Here is a 20,653-nt window from a genome sequence, read left to right on the forward strand (position 1 = left end):
AGGGTTTGTTTGAATCCATCCGGTCTGCTTCTCGTCAATTCTAGAAGGAATTCTCGTATTCGAGGCTCGCGAGAATGCAATCTTCATCGCGGAACTTTCATTTCCCCATGACCGATCCTGACGCTTCTGCGGATATCGCGATTGTTTGTTTCCATTCTCGGCAAGGAAATCAGAATTTACGTGAAGTGTCCAGATTTTTTTCCTGAAACTACTTGGAAGAATGAAAAGCATACGGCGGTAGAGTGCAAGACGAGTTTAAAGGAGAGCTTGAAGAGGCGGATAGCCGTTCCGCGAAGGCTATCATTCAATTCTACAAGTCCTTAATTGCTGTTAATCATCAGAGAGATTGTATTAAATATATCTCGAGACGTTTATCTGAACCTTTAAAACAATATAAATATATGCGTGAAATCGCGTTTATCCTCAATCTAATAATTGGCGAGTGATTGGATTATTAGGTATTATAATGAGATGAATATCGCACCTGACTTAAACGTGTCTGATTGTGCATCTGGTTTCGTGATTTGTTTTATTAACGACATTTATTGACGGTCCATTGAATGCTAATCCTTATGCACATAATTCGCCGTGTTGCAGGTCGCAACGAGCTGATCGCCCGTTATATCAAATTGAGGACCGGTAAGACGAGAACGCGAAAGCAAGTATCCTCGCATATACAGGTCCTCGCGAGAAGAAAACTTCGGGAAATACAGGCAAAACTCAAAGTGGTGAGTATATCCTCGTTTACACGTCTCCCAATCGCGCGCTCATTGTTACATCTATCGTCGTTTTATTTTTATTTTTTTTAAACACTTTTCAATCGCTTATACATCGAGCCCGCCTATCGACGTTGTGCGTCTCGATCGCGTTTCTCGCCTCTTTCGTGGACGGACAACCAACAAATTCACTCGAAACGGTATAAATTTTGTTTATTTGTGTAAACGCCACGTACGTGTTGTGACTACCAAAATAAACTGCACAACAGCAGCGGTTTAACGTGACACATTATTATAATAATGAAATGCGAAATAAACGCGATTGTACGATTATTCATTTAACAATATTGCAATACTTGATGACACGTCGTGTCATTTGATAATATATTGAATAAAATATTGCACGTGTCGTATAAACGCGATACTTGGCACGTGGAATTGATATTTGAATCTCATATGCGGTGGATTTTTATTTCTCTCCGAATTGTGCAGCTGATATACTGAAAATTCGATTAGCCGAATTGGTTAGCGAATACGATAGTTGCAGCATAATCGAAAAATTGTACGTTTTTTTAAACATTACTTTTTACATTATTATTTATTATATAATAATGTATAATTTTTTTAAATATAATTTTTGTATTATTTATTAAGTGATATTTTCTTAATGAAATGGAACAAAGAATTCTATTAAAGAAAGATGATTAACAGATTGCTTTTTTTTTTAAATTTTTTTCTTATTCCTTTAAAAATCTTAAAGATAGAAAAAAGAAGAAAGATGTATGTGTATAGGAGAAATCTAATTTGATATAATTAATTTCATATAATGGTTTTAATATTATAAAGAAATGTTTTTAAAGAAATATTTTATAAATAAATATTTTTTTCTGTACATTATTTTCTTTTTGTTTTAACATAATACAAAATGGATTCGACGCGAAAATGCAATTCTGCATAATAAAAGGTTTCTTCGCTAAACAACATCTTTTACAAATAATCGAATGCTCGATCGAAACATTCAGTTCAGCGTTCGGATAATCAGAATTCTGTTGTATTTCGCGTTCCGCACAATGCTGCCTCGGAGAGTAGTAGCGATGATATTAAATCGCGATTGGCGATGTGCGAGCATTAGCGGGCGATGGCTGTTGCGGAATCATTTTCAACGAGAGGGAGAAATACATATATATCGAGGGACACACATATCGAGAGGAGCATTGCCGCGGGATAAATCACGCGTAAAAATGAACCCAGCCCGTTTAATCAACAGCTGAATTATTAAAGCGATTCGCGAACAATTGCGCGCCGGTTAATAAATCAAAGCAGGGCGGTACAATCGGTGGTGCCTCCATTTCGCCGATGGGCGGTGAAATAACGGGAGACAGAAGACACGAAAGAGCGAGAGAAAGACAGACGAAAGGGAGGGGGGAGGGGAGAAGGGATGGAGGAAAAGAGAGAGAGAGAAAGAGAAATAGAGTATTGTTTATACTGGATCGGTCAATATTCGGAATAGAAAAGAGTGGAAAAACAAGCGGAGCGTGTAAATTAACCGTGCGATTGCATGCAGCACTCCGGCAAAACTCGTCCGAAGAAAAAAACTGCCATTTAATCGACGACGATAAACCGAAAATTTTTTCGGATATTCCGCGCAATCTAGATGTTATTACCAAATAGTCGGAATCGCGAAATATAATTTGCCAATAGAACATTTATACCCGCCTTCTTCCACTATCCCCCCAAGAGACGGTTAATCGATAGATATAATTAATTAATTATCGTGTAAAAGTATTACTCGGTTCTCCGATACTGATATAATTAGCGAAATTCAATGAAGGATTCTGCGATTTGAAGCTGTTGTAATATGATCAAAATCGCTTTTCAGAGATAGCGCTTTTCAAGACAGATGGAATAATATATCGAGGCATTAATCGTTTCTAAACGTATGAGCGATTAAAACTGAAAGTTTTCACGAATTATGTTTTAAGGGTAGATGTAAAGAAAGATTACGAAACTTCACGTTTTATTGAATTTCAAGTAAACTTTAATCGAGTTTTATGTCTAGATTTAGTTTATAGAAATTAGTACGTCGAATTGAAAAATTGTTTCTAAACTCTTGTATGAGCGATTATCTAAAACTAAGAGTTTTCATAAATTGTGTTTTAAGGATAGAGGTAAAGAAAAATTACGAAATTTCACGTTTTATTGAATTTCAAGTAAATTTCAATCGAGTTTTATGTCTAGATTTACCTTATAGAAATTAGTGCTTTGAATTTGGAAGTATTAGGCGACATATGATTAAAAGTGTATAGACAATTGATTGCAATATGACGAATGCTTATCAGTATTCTTTCGTAATATTATCTTAAATGTCCTTTAATATTTTATACGTGATACTCTCTTGCTCGAGTAATTTTGCGTATGATGTTACATTTTTATTTTTCCACGTTGTCATATATATATTTTTTTTATATTGCATTGCGTCTCGATTCTTGCATGGAAGTCCGAAAGAGTTCAGGAAAACGCCGGCGTTTCTCGAGCAATTTTAATTACGCTCGTGCGCGCGCGCACGACTTTCGCGTAATAAGATGTCGTCTGTTTCCGCGCGCGCGGTTCCGTGCCACGATGCCATTTATGAAATACTTGCACGGGTTTCCGTTTTTAAGCACGGTCAGCCGCAGCTGCAGCGACTGCAACTGCAGTGTGGCCGCATACCGCGAACATTATTCAGGAAAGTAGCAGGCGTGGGAGGGTGGTTGTACGGTCCACCGTGACGTAATTTTCTGGTTTTCGCGTTTCAGGTAGGGTGAATGCCGCGCTGCGACTTTTGCTTGTTGCTCAGAAGGGGTTGCTACCTCTCCTCCCCCCCCCCCTGCGGCCACGAACCGCGCGATTTATTCGGCCAGGCAAGGGAAAGAATTTCGCGAGCGGCTTTCGTGTTTCCCACGCACCGGCACTGTCTTACGTAAATCGTGCCCCTTGCTTTCGTATTCTGTATATTTTAACAAGGTGGCATTAATTTCAAGGAAATTTTATTATCTCATTGAAACGTAATTGTGAAATAAAATAAATAAGAATCCGGCAAGCACATCTCTGCAAGTCTTGTTGGCCTTTTTTCTAACAGAAAGTATGAATTATATGGAATATTTGCTTTTAATAATAGATATTTATTATGAATTTGAAATAAAAATAGAATAGACGTTTCTTGTTTAAATTTTATGATTTCTTGCAAATTTTAAAATTTATCTGATAATATATTATTTACACATTTTTCACTATAGATAAATAAGCAAAAGAATTTAAGAGTAACTTGAATTATTATTTTTTTAATTTTAAAGTTAATTTCACGATGAAAATTAAATTTTCCGATTATTTAATTCTGCAGTTTTCAGTTTTAATTTTATTACCTTTTTTACCGGCACATTTATCATTTTCTTTTATATTAATGATGCATATTACGTTTCACGTGGACCCGATTTAGCTTTTGTGCTTGCACATTTTACACGCTCGCGTACGGCGTATCAAACGCGATATTACCAACTATCACGGTCTATCGAGATCGTCCGCCGTTTTATCTATTTTGGAAATAATTGCACCAGGCATTACGGCGTAATTAATTGTTGCGGTGTAAACGTACTCCCGATAACGGGGGCGGGGGTTATAGTGGTAGGAGGGGGTTGCAGGAGGGTGCCCAAAAACGGGCGAGCAGCGTTTCAGAATGTCGATAAACATGTCCAACCCCGTTACCCGCCCAATCCTCTGCATTCCTGGCGTGTATTCGAGAGATGAAGGGCGAGAGAGACGTGGACAGAGAGCGAGCGAGCGAGAGAGAGAGAGAGAGAGAGAATATGGGGAGGAAGAGGAAGAGAGACAGAGAGAGGCGACATGTGGGACGGAGGGTGGAAATTAAAAAAAAAAACGACACGGACTGCACCCTCTCAATTAACCGAATTGATTTTCCGCTGCAAATTCAGAGCGCGCGCCCCGCACAAACGTGAACAACGGCCCGCACAGCGAAATGGACTTTTCGCGGGTAATCGATGTCATCCAACATTCATAAAAAATTACATTCTACCCGGCGAAATTCGCGCACGGCCGTTTTGCAAATCGACTTTACGCACCGGTTAATCTGCCATACTCTGGCATCTGCCGGTCCTGATGTTCCATCGATTGCGTTGCAAAGGTATTCCGGTAAAAGCTAAGTAATCTTCAATTAGAAGAAGATCCTGGTAGTTTTGAAACGAGTTCTGTAGATAATCCAAATATTTTATTTCCGAGGGATTATGAGTTTGTTAGAAATAAAAAGAATGAGAAATACATGTATCGCGAAAATGATGGTGCAGGATCCGCGCGCGAAAATTGCGTAATGAATATGCATTATAACTTGGCCACACATTCCCCAAATCCGTTCTAACCTCGCCTCGCGAAAATTGAGAGGTCGTTTCATTTTAATAAGCGAATTACCAGTGAAAGTACAGAGAAATTTTAATGCCGTTTTACCGCATATTTCTATTTACATTATACCGTTACCTGGTCTAATATCTCGTTGTAAAAAACTTTATCAGATTTAAACATATTACAATAAAGACCTATGAGAGCTAACACGGATGTGAGTGTGTAATAGTTTTTTTACAACATCCAGCCACAGATTTGTCTATTAATTGTCTTGTTATACGTAATAAGTTTTATTGGCATTAAAAAATATTCAAATGCAGAAAAGTTATTTGTGTATTAAAATTGTAAATTAATTGCTTATATGAACAAACGATTATACTTTGTGCTTTACTAATTTTTCTATCTCATACTTATTCTGTAATTTATTTGAGCCGTCATTGCGAACAACTCGTGCAGTAAAATGAAATTCATGGTAATTAAATTCATTTATTTTATTCATTTGAAACGTTGAATTTTTTTACTGAAATTTTTGTAGATTTGTTTTCAATTCATTGGTTATTTATTTATTTACCGTCAAACCGTAATCATTATTTTAATCTTTACGTTAAAGATACAAAATGTGCCTTGCTTGATAACTTTAACTTTCAAACGTCGCAAGTTTTAAATTAAAAATTTATTAGAGCAAAGCTTACGTGTAAAACAAACTGAGGATTAACATTTTTATTATCTATTTGTAGTTGCACGCAGGTTCCCACACGCAAGCCCGGGGCGAGCTCTCCATTTTCAACTGTTTCCAAGTTAGGAATACACTATCGATATATACACATCGACAATTTCATTAAACAAAATTCGCCTGCAAATTGATCGAAAAATCCGTAGGTAATAGAAACAGCGGCGGCGGCTCTCCGGGATACTCTCACCTCTCCCCCTCCTGCCCCCGTGTATTTCGTAGCGAACACGCGAGGGGCGTAAACAACGTCGAGAGCAAAATGTAACCCGTGATTTTCGGTCGCACCGTCGGCTAAATTCTTTATTGCTCGCATCGTTACGCGGGCGGCGCTTCATTCCGGTCGACCGGCACTCGTAGTGACTCCTCCATTACGGATTTATGAACGAAATTGAAAATCCCCGTGCTCTCGTGGGGACGGGATGAGAAGGAGAGAGAGAGAGAGAGAGAGAGAGTGCGAGACGAATGGACGCGGGGGTGAATTGGCGGGACTTGGATGGTGGCGGCGGTGGTGGGCATGGCAATTTTCCGAACGTCACGGCAACGAACCACCTCTCGTTCGCCTCGTCAGCGATTTTCGGTCGGGCGCTGATTAAAACGACGGCTTTCCGATAAAAGCGCGCCGAATTCCCGCGAATTTCTGTTGCAACCGGACTCGCCGCCGCTGCCGTTGTTTCTGCAATCAACTGCGCTGCGCGATCGCGATCGATTTCATCGCATGCGGTGCGACGCGCGATGAACGAGGGAACGGGGGAAAAAAAATATCGGGAGGAGAAGCGGGGAAGGTGGAACAGGGAGAAAAAAGGGACGCTGGTAATCGCGCGTCCGGGAGCGGTAAATTGATTCGCATCATTGAGAATGTTACGAATTTATCTGCCGACTGTTGATTGATATCGCGAGTCCCGGATGTCTCGAATTTTCCGATTTTTCGAGCCACATTGCGTTTGTCCTTCCACGAAGTGAATAATTATAATTAAAAAAAAATATGTACCGCAATTCATAAAAAATACTGAAAGATTGATCTATGTGTGAATTTTCGTGTTAATCATATCCACAATTTTAAAAAATACATGTTTCATTATATTCAGCATTTTATATTTTTATTTAAAAAACGCGCATCATTAATTGCACGATATTTTTAAAAAATTGAATAATTTTTTTTTTTTTTTATATAGAATTCCGGAGTCTGTTTTCTTAATCACGATTTGTACAAGGTATCAACAACGTTTTTCACAAACAATTTAAACACTTCGATAAATTTAATTCGAATAAATTCTGCTTTCTTAGAATTTTAACACGTGTGTATTCGTAGTTTAAGATGTATATAAATATGAATATTAATAAATTTGGTTTTTGTCGAAAAATAAATTTTTGATAAAAGAATTCTGTTCTAAAGGACTTTTGTTTAAAGATCGTTTTGACAAGTCTCCTGGGACACGTGTTAATGCACCTGTAATTAACGTACCACTCTGAAAAATGTCTCGACGATTTCTCGTCATTGTGCTTAGAATTGAGAAAGAGGATCACACGTCGATAATATGATACTATGTCGTCTGGCATTGCGTGGTATAATCGGTCTGGAAATTTGTCAGGATCATGCCGCCAAGGAGAAGGCACTCCAGACAATGTCGAGCATGTCAAGCGCCCAAATAGTATCAGCTGGAAGCGCGATACACAACAAGATGCCCCCCGCTCTCGTGGGGCCCCTTGCCCTTCATGCTTCCACCCCTGTCTCCTATCCCGGAGCGGTAAGTCCTGATGTCGGAGAACCCCTTGAGAGACAATTTTTTTATTTTTTTTTTATTACTTTTTTTAATCAGCTTTTCTCTTGAAAGGAGCCACGAGCTTTAGGGTGAGACGACGAGACTCTATAAAATGCGGATTAATTAAGTTGATCACTGCACTGGTGGTTTCGCATGATGAATCGCTTTTAAGTAAAACAAGCGGCCTCAATCTCTACCGCTTTTATTAATCATTGCACCGACTCTTTAATTGTGAATTTTCTTCGATTGATTTTTACATATCAAGTGCTGAACCCGCGTATTATTCGATTTCATACAAATTCTTGGTGAAACTTTTCAGGAAAATTTTGAAGACAATTTTGGGATATTTTCTTTTCAAAATTTATTAACGGATTCTTTTAGTGAAAAAAAATTTATAGAATCGAATTTAGCAGTGAAAGGATTTATGCAAATGTGAAAAATATCGGTTGTTTAAATGTAAAAGAAGAAACACAATTTTTGTGACATTAGTGACTGTTACATGATGTAGTTTTAAAACGCAATAATCGTATATTTCCAATATATCTCAATTTATACGATGTCATTCATATATCTGTAGAGTGAAAGCTTCGCAGGAAAGACATAAAATGTCTCGTCGTCTTTGAGGATACGAATTTTACTATCAGTATTGCCGATTTGGCCTCTTCTTTTGAAGTTCGTGACTGTTCCTAACCGCTTCGCTCGATAACCGCTAATCCGCCTGTCGAGGGAAATCGATGCCGTGTGGTTTGTCGACTCACCTATATAAATTTTATTTTTTGTATCTCACGTGAGTTTGAGAGATAATACCGAGTAATTAAAACGTCACGCCAGAGATATTACGAGTGATATCACTGACTTAACAGCATTGCACTTAGAAAACAACGTTTGCACTCGCAGTTGAGTTAAGTTGTTAAAGTTATCTTAATAAGATGTTTGATATAAATCTCGGTGAAAGTGTTCAGCATATTAGCTTCTGCACTTGTATAATAAGTGTATTATAATTTAAATGTTTGTGAGCACTGTTAAATACATCGAAGATATATTTAAAGCGATAGCGATACATTCGCGATACAACGACAGTTACTTGTTTAAAACTGAAAAGAATTTGCTTTCGTATCTTTAACACTCTGTGTTGCTTCTGTGTCTTGCACAAAGAAGAAAAGGAGGGGGGAGGGGAATAATATTAACTGATTAGAGGCAGTTCCCTTTGTTTTCTTTAATTAGGTTTCCCGCTTTTTTCGCTATCATGTTTTGTTCCTTTGCGCTCTTTTTTTCGCATCTGATTACGAAAAAAAAACAAGAACGAGGAAAAATAGTGGGGGAAAAAAAAGCTGTTTCCGTATGATCAATCATGTACTTTCTTCTCTTCATGGCGCGAAAGCTTTTTTGCGTCGAAAAACTAACCATCCCTTGCAAAAGTGACATCCCCCCTGGCTCTCTGCTGCTGCGCTGCCCCTGGGGGCCCTTGTTGTGTATTGTTGAATTTGTCCATCGCTCTAATCTTGTACATACGTATCACCTGGGCATCACATACCTACATACGACATGCATACATACAGGATTATGTATGTATGCGTTACATTTGACGTATCTGCATAATGAAAAATGTTCGTTCGTTGTGGCTTACCAATCTGTCTCTCTCTCTTTCTTTCTCTTTTACGTAATAATACAATCATTAGCCTTTTGTTGTTATTCTCGTTGTCGTTCTCTTTTACCTGTGTTCATTCATTTTCGTTTTTCGATCGCTCGTTCCTCGCCCGACGGCTCGATGGCTTTTTACGGAAAATTTTGTAAACTTTTTTTTTACCGAAAAAAATTCATAAAGATTTACGCAATGTATCCAATTGTCCGAAAAGATTTCGAAAATGCAAGTTAAATTTTTTTTCTATGATTCAAGAGAAAAACGGATTCAATTTCTTTGCTTAACTCAATTTTCAATTTATTTCTTTTGTTATTTGCCTGAGCAATGCGATTACAGTAACAATCGTATTGTTTTGCAATCTGATTATTATGTTCAATAACAGAAGCATCGATTATTCATTAAATAGCAATAAACTAGCCATTATTAATAAACATTAGACGCGTGGAAATTAGTTAATCATTAATCGTCAATATTTGCGTACCACCGCAATAAAGATATAAATTCGCGATGTATTTTCAGCAATTTTGGCAGCCAGGCCTGCAACCAGGAACGTCCCAGGATGTCAAGCCCTTCCCTCAGCCTGCCTACACCGGGAAACCGGCGACAGCGGTCTCGAGCGGCGATTTGGTCCAAGCGCAGCCTGCACCACCATGGGAAGGACGCGCCATCGCGACCCACAAACTCAGGCTTGTCGAGTTTTCGGCCTACATGGAGCAGCAAAGAGAACAGGAGATTGTAAGTAGCATCATAAAACTTTATTAACTTTATTAACTTTATTTACTTTTCGAGATGACCCAAGTGCAGACCTTTACATAAAATACTGCAAAATCTTATATCTCGTAGACATATTTTTGAGAAAGTTTTTTTAATTCTAAAATACGGTATATGTTCATATTTTATTGGCAATAAATGCATTGAGAAACTGTAAGAAATTAATTCTCAAAAATAATTAAATATATCTTAAGCGTACATAATATAACTAAAATAAAGAATTATTATAGATAATGATTTTATATCGGTTTTCTTAAAGAAAAATCATTGTTAATCTGAAATAAGAGAAATTAAAAATTATCGCATTGATGACTATTGACATAATTATTATTATAATTAAATTGATATAACTTGATAATCGCGAAAAATTTTAACACGTCAAAAATAATTTTATAAATGTCTGAATAACCAGGTGATTTTGTCGACAGCAAGGAACGGAAAAGTCGATAGGATATCTGCTAAAGATTTATTTTCACGATTCACAAATGTTTGTTCATATATGTGAATTTATTTGTTTTTTTTTTTTAGTACCACAAACACTTGTTCGTCCATATAGGAGGTTCCGTGACCTACGCCGATCCGCTATTGGAAGCGGTCGACGTTAAACAGATATACGACAAATTCCCGGAAAAGAAGGGCGGTCTCAAAGAACTTTATGATAAAGGACCGCAAGCGGCTTTCTTCCTCGTTAAGTTTTGGGCTGATCTCAATAGCAACATCCAAGAAGAAAGTGGGGTATTCTATGGCGTCACGAGCCAGTGAGTAAAACGTACCTCTCGATTACTCGATTCTAGTTTGGCATAATATTTATACTCTGTGTACACTAACAGGTATGAGAGCAACGAGAACATGACGATAACGTGTTCGACAAAAGTATGCTCTTTCGGAAAGCAGGTAGTAGAAAAGGTGGAGACGGAGTACGCCAGGTTTGAGAATGGCAGGTTCGTTTATCGTATTAGCCGTTCACCTATGTGCGAATATATGATTAATTTCATCCACAAACTGAAGCACCTGCCAGAGAAGTACATGATGAACAGCGTTCTCGAAAATTTCACCATCCTCCAGGTGCGTTGATGTCATATGATGCATATTTCTTGTAATATTTTATATGTACATGTAATCTCCTTTATATTAATTTTATAATAAAGACTTAAGAAGTTTCAAATATCAGGCCCTCTTAAAAATTTATTTCAATTATATTTTGGATTTATCCTATTAAAATATATAAATTTATTTAAATTTATTTGTCTATTTTTACGATTATATTGCAATATTTTATTGGAATATTGATATTATTGTAATTGTATTTCTTTGTGTGTGCACAGAAAATTAGTTGTAAAATAATTTGTGTTATGAATGTGTTACGGAGAAATATACCTTTGATTTTTTTCTTCTCTTTTTCAGGTTGTCACGAACAGGGATACGCAGGAAACATTATTGTGTACGGCATATGTGTTCGAGGTATCGACATCTGAACACGGTGCTCAGCATCACATATACAGATTGGTCCAAGACTAGCCTGCTTGAACCTGCTCGCCATGCAGCCATCCACCCCCATCAGTGCCTATCACATAAAGATCATCCATACACGTATATACACACGATTATATTGTGAAAATACAATATATACACATACAGCCGAGTTCCTCTATTCTAAACTTATTGGGATATCGAGCACTTCCTCTAATCTTCCCTTCACGTTCTTATCCTTATGCCAAAGGACACGAACAGATTGGAAATATTATTGCGCGCTCTATCTTCCTTTATTCATTTTTCATTATCGTATTCACATTATCATGTCGAATATGACGTCATATGACAAGTATCAATAATGAAGAAACAATAAACAATAATGTAAAAAGAGAAATTTAGTTTAGAGGAAATCAGCTGATTTTTGATTAGAGGAAAACTTAGAATAGAGGAATTTGATTACGCGATAATGCGTGAGAATATGTGGGTGTAAACATGCTTACACTTATACAGAAATATTTTCGCGTCCATAGGTGAGTTTCGATGGAAAATATTCGGTCACCGGATGACATGATGAAAATTAATCTATGAACAGATGTAAATACTGAATAAATAATAAATGTCATAATAAAACGTTCTCTATGTACAATCCGGGTAGATTAAAATATTGCATATGTTCTTTCTTTTCATTTATTATATTCAAATATTTAAATTTTTGTACGTAAATCATATGTATAACTTGCTAATTTTATAAATTTGAATTTTATGAAAAGAATTTGTTTTCCCATTTTGAAGAAATTAGTTGTAGAGAAATATTAGAGAATTAAAAGAGAAAAAAGTCGCGACATTTCAACTGATTACGAACCGGCTGTGCATGCTAAGGGATTAAATTAAAGATGAAAAATTCTAAGTATTGTATAATAAATATTATAAATATCCCACAAAAAGTCTCTAATTTTTCAAAAATCTAATTTTTAATCATCAAACTCGAGTGTTTTGTCACGTAAAACAAAAAGAAATGGGAATATGTGTTGCGAACGTTTTCCGTGAAACTCCTCAACAAGGACTCTACACACATATGTACACATACATATATAATAGAGTACTGGCCAGCCCGAGCTTGAGTTTGATTCAAAGTTTATACTTTCAGTAACTTAATTGACTTAATTACACTTTATTGACTTGATATAATTGTATAAGTATTTGACATCCTGTAATAAAAAAAATTTTTGCACTGTATTGGACAATTTACCTTTAAGATATCACACAATTGTAAATTTTATATAGTAAAATAGGGATTAAAAAAAGTTTATCATATATATATTTTATGATCATAATCATCGTCTCATTTAATCGACGTCTTTAATAAACTTCGTCGATTAATCTTAAAGAGGCTCGATTTTAATAAAGAGAACATATTGTAATAAATTAATTTAAAATTGACAATAAATTTTGGTATAAAACTGCATAAAGAGATATAAGCATGCAACAAAACCAAAAAAAAAGAGAACAAAGAAACAGACTCTGATCTCGGAAAGGCATGGTACCCCGACATTTGATTTAGTATTATAGTTTTATTATTAAATTAGACGATATATATATTATAGAGACTCGAGACAAAAAAAAACATCCACACACAGATATACATATATTACGTATAAGAGTATATATGTTAAATATTAATGCAATGAATTACGATTTACATTGTTATAAATGAGCATGTATAAAGTTATCTAAGTGATTTCTAAGTTTTAAAAGAAACGGAGGTTTGACCGAGAGATATGCCATTATGATTTTTTTTTATATAATACGAAATACAATTATATATTGCTTTTAATCATGAGAATTAAGTCAGAAACACAAGAAAAAAAAATCAAGTATCGTACATTAACATGCGTTTCCTTAAGCTTTGTCACAGAAACTGCTCTTTCGCGTCACGCAAAAATTCTTATCACTGTGAGAATCTATGCTGCAGCGGTTAATCTGCGAGTTACCTTCGGCAAAAGAACGATTACGTATTATGATTTTTATATATTTTTGAAATTCAGTCTTTTAAAACGCATTTGCTAATGTGCAAACCCACTCTGATTAGGCAGCGACACTTAGGTTAAAGGGATGTGTTTGTATTTCTTATAATACACTTTACTTCGTATTCTAAGATCATTTTTCTATAGTTCTTACTGATGAATGATTTTTCTTACTTAGCGTACTTTGTTTGTTTTTATCTTTCTACACTTACAAAGCGATATACCAGATCGATTAAGTACATCGATTAGTACAGATGGAAGGCCACCATCATAAGTTGTAGCTATGTGATAGGGACTTTGATTACTCTAAAAATCCGATCTTGGCATTTTTTTTATCAAGAGTGTATTGAAATCGATCTTGAAAAATAATAATAAGACACATGTCGCGGCGATTTCATAGTGGCATGGAGCGTCGATATTCAGATTACGGTACATCGATCTGATTTCAATATCGCTCTCCAAATCTCTGTAAGCTAAAGGTATTTTTCAAAGCACTGATACAAGAGGATACAATAATAGCCCGTTGAAAAGAAAAAAAAACGTTTCGTACTTAATAATATAATTTACATGTTACACATACATGGACCATAGAGAACTTACATACAGAGATTTTTCATCATAAACTTAGTGGCAATTGTTTAAACGAGTAGAGGACCATATCTTGCAGTTGACTTTATTTAATCGCATCTCTCATATACATTATCAATGTGTATAATTGCACAGCAAGTTTTTACTTATTTTTTAATTCGATCTGTTGTGTGTTCCCGGAACAGGAAACTTGCCTATCGAGCAGTAAAATATTAACATAAGCAAGAAAAGGTCGTGTATATTTTAATAAGATAATATTATTTACTGTATTCTTACTTTAATTAACTTTTACGGAACAAGTGGCAATGTATTTTGATCTCTTTTAGTCAGAAATATGTCGCTTTTTATTTGGGGTGAGAAGTGAATTTACTATATGGTTGACTGGAGTAGAAAGAAATTTATGTTTAATCGATATGTGAATGTGTTTTTTTTTAACTGGCAGCTTTTATATGTTTTACTCATTGTTACCGTTTTTCTTTTTTTTTTTCTTGTAGGCTCGGTGTCTATTTGAAAGTAATTCTTGGAAGTAAAGGAGTTAAAAACTATAAAAGAAAATACATAGGAGAATAATTCCCTGTAGTATTTCTCAGTAACATGTCCATTTGTGTAAGTCCGGCTTTCGAAAGTGATTTGTGACAGTATTTCTTTCAAATGGATACCAGCCAGTAGTAATTCATCATATCGTTTTTTTTTTTTTATTACTTACATATGTCTTTTGTCAATATGTGAATTGTGATTTAGCAAAAACGTTTGCACAAATTGAAATTGTAACCACGACTGTGCTACATATGGATAAGTTTTTTTGCAATATTTATTATAACTATCAAAATCAGAAATTCTTTACTTTGCATTTGCAGTAATTTCAGCAAATATAACATGTAATATTCTCACAATATATGTGATTAGAATTACATTTATAATAAACAAGACAACGTCTCGTGGTTACATATCGAATTGTTTAATAACGCATTGTTTCTAAAAAAAAAATTACGCAATATTTTTGAAAGATACTCACAGGAATTCGGTTCGGTCGCGTAGATTTGTTTTATTTTCTAAGGAAATTTGAAAACAAAGGTGGAACGAGTATGAAAATTGAGAAGAAGGAGCACCGACACTAATATTATTGACATTTACGCGTAATGATTTTAAAGTAAGCGAATTACATTTATAAGGAAAGATTATAAAAATATATATTTATCTATGTCTTCTGTGAAGATAGAAAATAGTACTCTCTCACTCTATATTGATGATATTGAAAAAAAAATCGAGGCCCGATAAAAGATACAAAATGCAGAAGTAGACTAAGGAAAAGAAAAAAAAAAGAAAGAGACATCTCGCACTGTACACAATAACATACGATACGATCGATCGATTGTGACTCAGATTTGTTAAATATCTTTGTATATATTTACATGAAGACCATGAGAAATTGTTCAAGTTCCAGCAGCTACATTTTTGTAATAAGTACTCCCGTGAGAAGAGAGAAACTGTTTTGCTTGCAGCTCGTTATATGAATCCAGTTCCACATTTCGAAATTGTAGTATGCAAAAAAATTCTTAATATTTTCATAGAGACCTATTAGTTTCTTCTATATGCAGTATACTTTTATACAGGAGTAGACGTCTAATTTTTATTTAATCTACTTCATTTTCGTTTTATCTAAGTTAGTAATTATATTGCTGAACAGCTGTACCGCCTATAAATATATGTATTTACTGACAAAAATTACGAAACACTTATGAATCATTCAGTATGTTTTATTTACTCTTTGTATTTATAATGAATTAGATACACAGATGAGTAATTAAAATATCTTTATAAAGCAGAGTGTCCTTAATTATGCTTTAAAACATCTATTCATCTTTAATTCAATTAAATTCAGTCTTATCTCTATGAAAGTATTGACTGCGCGCTAATCGGCCGGCTAATTCGACAAACTCTCGAAATTTTGGATCTCTTAAAAATTCTATTTATTCATATCCTGGAACTGCCATATCAAAGAATTGAGCTTGATTGTAAAAAAAAACTTACTAAAAAATAATGATCAGAGAAAAGAGAAAACAAAAAGGATCTACCTGTATATTATTATCATAAATGAAACGAAATGAGGATCAAAGTAGTTGTTTTAACGAGTAAATGAAAAAAAAATAAAATAAAATAAAATGATATATCATTAAATTAGAGGTTTAAAAATATAATATAGAACTCAGTATATGTACAGTATTTGAAAAACATGTTTATAATTTGTATGGAGAAAATAAATGATTGATATAAAAAAGGGACTGCGTTTTTATTCGGCACCTTTACTTCTATCATTCTCTCCTGGATATATTTTAGACAATGTTTTTCTCACAAAATTAAATAGTTTTATAAAGCTATCGTCTATAACGCATCTTATATAAATATTACATTTAACATTTATGCAGAAATATCACACATTAAAATAATATATTTACACATCTATTCTTCCAGAAATGTCTTTAATCAATCCAAAGTTTACGTTATTGAGACAAAAGGAAGTTGTATATTTGCTTTTTACGGCACACTCGCCACATTGTATTAATTAATGCGAGAAAACTACGATAATTAACGAATTGAAAATGGTAAAGTTTTATAGCTCGCGCCAGAGAAAAATCGAGTGACGTACAGCTACACTTTCCACTCCTTGAACAGAAAAATAATAACTTAACCGCGTTTTTTAAAACACTCGCTATTAATACACTCAACGGATATACAGATAAAATTTACAAATAATAAATAAATGTACGAATTAAACGCAGAGATACATTATATCTGCAACATCCAAAAATATGACCGTCGTTTATCGACTGCTCCCGCAACAGATTTAAAAAATTCTTCGACAATTTTAACCTAACCTTGAAACTGCACATGAGTTAAGAAAAATATATAACGCAAAAAATCGGGAGATATTCTTCCGTTTAATGCCACAAATTATATCCGATTTTCCGTTGTATATATTGTCCAGCACAATATTAAGTAATATTTACTATTGCGATTAATCACGCGAACCGCCTATCTTATCGGCGGTGGCTCTCTCAAGCTGACCACGTTGTTTTAACGAGGGCCCTTGAAAAGTGAAGGAACGTTGAGATAATGTCGAAAAGGGATATAGACTTATTTAACGAACGAGCTGCCGTGGCGGTAAATCTCTTTATCCATTAATTTCCAACGTCTGTGCCGTAGTGTTAGAGTAATCACGGTTATCCGGTGGTCCGGATGGCCGTGCGAGGTTAGCCGACTCACCATGCCCGTCCAATATTGCAGGAGAGAGAGATACTCGGTTTGAAGCTGCAGCTCGAATCGCTGCGACGGAGCATCGCGACTGACATCCCGAGTGATATAACCAAGGAGGAGTTCGAGAGATTGCAACAGGAGAACGTCAAGTTGACCCACAGGATAGCGATACTCAAGAGGGTAGATTTTTGAGTGTAGAAATTTCACGTTATCATTGCAACAGAAATTTCACGTTATCATTTCCACTTGACGATTTCGTCTCTCTCTCTCTCTCTCTCTCTGACGCGTGTGTTCGTTCCTCGCAGACTAATTTCTAATAATTCTTCGTAGACCGTGGAAATGCAAAGGGATAAACTGGACAACAGGATGGAGTCGTTGGCACCTGCGGATACAATCAGCATAAGAGACAATCTCGTCGCGGTCTTTCGCAGTGCCATCGGTGCCGCTTATCCCGACGTAGCGGATCCGCCAGTGATAGTGACTACCAGCTCTAATCCGAAATTTGGGGATTATCAGTGTAACAGCGCGATGCCCCTGGCGCAGCAACTGAGTGGCGCCGGTAAAAATTGGCTACTTCCTCTTAGTATTTTATTTAAACTTGAAACTGCTGATACGAGTTAAGAGAGATATATAGTGCAAAAAATAAAATCGGAAGATTCTTCTATTTAATGCCATAAAAGTTGTATGATTTTCCATTGTATATATTGTTTAGTGCAATATTAAGTAGCGCGTTTTGTTAACAAAACTCGACGTGTATTCAAACTGGCTTGTAACAAAATTTGTATTCGATGTTACTTGTGTTTATTATTATTATAGGTACAAAAATATCTCCACGTGATGTTGCTAAGGAGATTATCTCCAAGCTGAAAGTATCCCCTGTCATCGAGAAGTACGAAATAGCTGGCGCAGGATTCATAAATGTGTACCTAAAACATGAATTCGGGCAGACTATTTTGCGCAACTGGTTGTCGGCCGGTGAAGTTCTCCCCCCGTACGTTAAGAAGAAGAGAGTGATTGTAGACTTTTCTAGTCCCAACATTGCCAAGGAGATGCACGTGGGCCACTTGAGGTCCACGATAATCGGAGACAGTATCTCCAGGCTGTTGGAATACCTGGGACACGACGTGTTGAGACTCAATCACATAGGCGACTGGGGCACGCAGTTTGGTATGTTGATAGCTCACCTTCAAGACAAGTTTCCCAACTATTCGACGACTGCTCCACCAATTCAGGATCTTCAGGTGACTGCGTAATCATGTTATGTAACATTTAATGACAATTGTCATAATTATTTTTATTTTTTGCCGTAAATAAACACACTGATTATTTATATTTGTGTACACATGCAGACCTTCTATAAAGAGTCCAAGACTAGATTTGACAATGACGAGGAATTCAAGAAGCGTGCGTACGAATGTGTCGTTAAATTGCAAGCTTTTGAGCCTAATATAACAAAAGCATGGAAAATGATATGCGATATATCTAGACAAGGTGAGTGTACAACAATTAGCTGTGTATAATTATTTATCCAGGGAGAAAACGTATTTTAACAATTATTCTTGTGTTTGATGCAGAGTTCGAGAAACTGTATACTCGACTGGATATCAAATTAACAGAAAGAGGTGAATCATTCTATCAGAAGTACATGGAGTTGATAGTTCCAGAACTGGAATCAAAAAATATGCTGGAAGAAGATAATGGGCGAAAGGTGATGTGGGGAGAGAAACATGGTAGCGGGATACCGTTAACTATAGTAAAATCTGACGGGGGTTTTACATATGACACATCAGACATGGCTTGTATTAAGCATCGTGTCGAAAACGAAAGGGGAGAATGGGCAAGTATTATGTGTCGCACACACTATAAGCACACACTATAATCTATTCCTATTCTCTATAAGTAACCTTGTAAATCTCTGTAATTTTGCAGCTGATATACGTGACAGATGCTGGCCAGTCTCTGCACTTTCAAATGTTGGAAAGTTGCGCCAAAAGGGCAGGTATTTTGAAGAGCTTCCACAAGATGGACCATGTTGGTTTTGGCGTTGTCTTGGGTGAAGACAAGAAGAAATTTAAAACAAGATCTGGTGACACCGTGAGACTTAGCGAGTTGTTAGACGAAGGTAAAGGAAACGATTTTTGACTGTTGGTTTGACACTGTTATATCTTTCACCTGATTTCTAAAACTTTAATTATCACGTATTGCTTACGTTTAGGCTTGAAGAGAGCGCTGCAGAAACTGAAAGAGAAAGGACGCGACAAGGTGTTGTCGGAAGAAGAGCTAAAGGCAGCCCAAGAATCCGTGGCGTACGGTTGCATAAAATATGCCGATTTGTCACACAATAGAAATCACGAATATGTATTTTCGTTTGATAAAATGCTGGAGGATAAGGGCAACACAGCCGTTTACTTATTGTACGCTTTAACGCGAATTCGTTCTATCGCCAGAACGGCGAATGTCACGAAGGACGAGTTGCGGCAGCGCTTGCACGAAACTCCGATCTCACTGGAGCACGAGAAAGAATGGAAACTGGCCAAAGTACTGTTGAAGTTTCCCGATGTAATTCTTGGCGTTAACGAGGACCTATACGTGCATCCGTTGTGCGAATTTTGTTACGAGGTTTCATGCGCATTCACGGAATTTTACGATAAATGTTACTGCGTGGAGAAGAATGAAGCTGGTGAAATTGTGAAAATAAATATGGGACGTCTGTTGCTCGCGGAGGCTACTGCTCTTGTGTTAGAGAAATGCTTCAGCTTATTGGGCTTAAAACCCGTTGCACAAATGTAATAGGACAAAAATAAAAACATACCATACTTTTAATAATAAAATATAAAAAAAGTATAAAATATAAGAGAAGGAGATTTGTAGTATCGAAATCTAATGAAATCTAATTTAATAAAAAAGGATTATAATACTAAAAAGAATAGATTTCTTTCTTTTAGACGACGTTTCTAGATTTATTATTTATCTTTATAGAAAACTTGAAAAATTAATAAGTTTTTCGTTATTATAACCTACACAAAATTAAAATAAATTTGTGAATTAAACGTTCAATAAACTTCAGTTTAAAAGATTGTATATGTAATTTACTTTTCAACAATCAAATATTTATATGCTTGTTTTTTTTTTTTAATCAGCTCTGAGTCTGCATTGAGCGTTTGTTCTTCTTTCCAAGGCATTATTATAATATTATCTCATTTTAAGTGCACGAATTGTAACAAATTAGGTAAAAAGGACAGACCATATGTTTGTCAAACTGCAACACCTGTGTTTCATCATCATATATACGTAATCATTCATAT

At 35.7% G+C, this 20,653-nt stretch overlaps 2 protein-coding genes across 6 annotated transcripts in view; both read left to right on the forward strand.

The window, feature by feature from the left end:
• LOC105456175 (protein scalloped) overlaps positions 1 to 16,371 on the forward strand; it is a 153,723-nt gene extending 137,352 nt beyond the window's left edge. For 3 of the 5 annotated variants that reach the window (XM_011700017.1, XM_011700018.1, XM_011700019.1), the window contains 7 exons: positions 598 to 728; positions 7,008 to 7,046; positions 7,425 to 7,580; positions 9,757 to 9,972; positions 10,537 to 10,766; positions 10,839 to 11,073; positions 11,413 to 16,371. In XM_011700017.1, coding sequence (XP_011698319.1) covers positions 598 to 728; positions 7,008 to 7,046; positions 7,425 to 7,580; positions 9,757 to 9,972; positions 10,537 to 10,766; positions 10,839 to 11,073; positions 11,413 to 11,526 — 1,121 coding nt within the window. In that variant the 3' untranslated portion in view covers positions 11,527 to 16,371. The remainder of the gene's footprint in view (positions 1 to 597; positions 729 to 7,007; positions 7,047 to 7,424; positions 7,581 to 9,756; positions 9,973 to 10,536; positions 10,767 to 10,838; positions 11,074 to 11,412) is intronic. The other 2 variants (XM_011700021.1, XM_011700022.1) reach the window with 2 other exon arrangements.
• Positions 16,372 to 16,786: 415 nt separating this feature from the next.
• Positions 16,787 to 20,272, forward strand: LOC105456174 (probable arginine--tRNA ligase, cytoplasmic). The gene is made up of 8 exons (XM_011700016.1): positions 16,787 to 17,255; positions 17,379 to 17,528; positions 17,679 to 17,907; positions 18,165 to 18,589; positions 18,698 to 18,839; positions 18,923 to 19,185; positions 19,278 to 19,470; positions 19,564 to 20,272. The coding sequence occupies exons 1-8, from the start codon at positions 17,208 to 17,210 to the stop codon at positions 20,136 to 20,138; spliced, it is 2,025 nt and encodes a 674-aa protein (XP_011698318.1). The 5' UTR covers positions 16,787 to 17,207; the 3' UTR covers positions 20,139 to 20,272.
• Positions 20,273 to 20,653: the final 381 nt, after the last annotated feature.

The sequence above is a fragment of the Wasmannia auropunctata genome, unplaced genomic scaffold, assembly GCF_000956235.1.
Source record: "Wasmannia auropunctata unplaced genomic scaffold, wasmannia.A_1.0 LD335737.1, whole genome shotgun sequence".
Taxonomy (NCBI): Eukaryota; Metazoa; Arthropoda; class Insecta; order Hymenoptera; family Formicidae; genus Wasmannia; species Wasmannia auropunctata.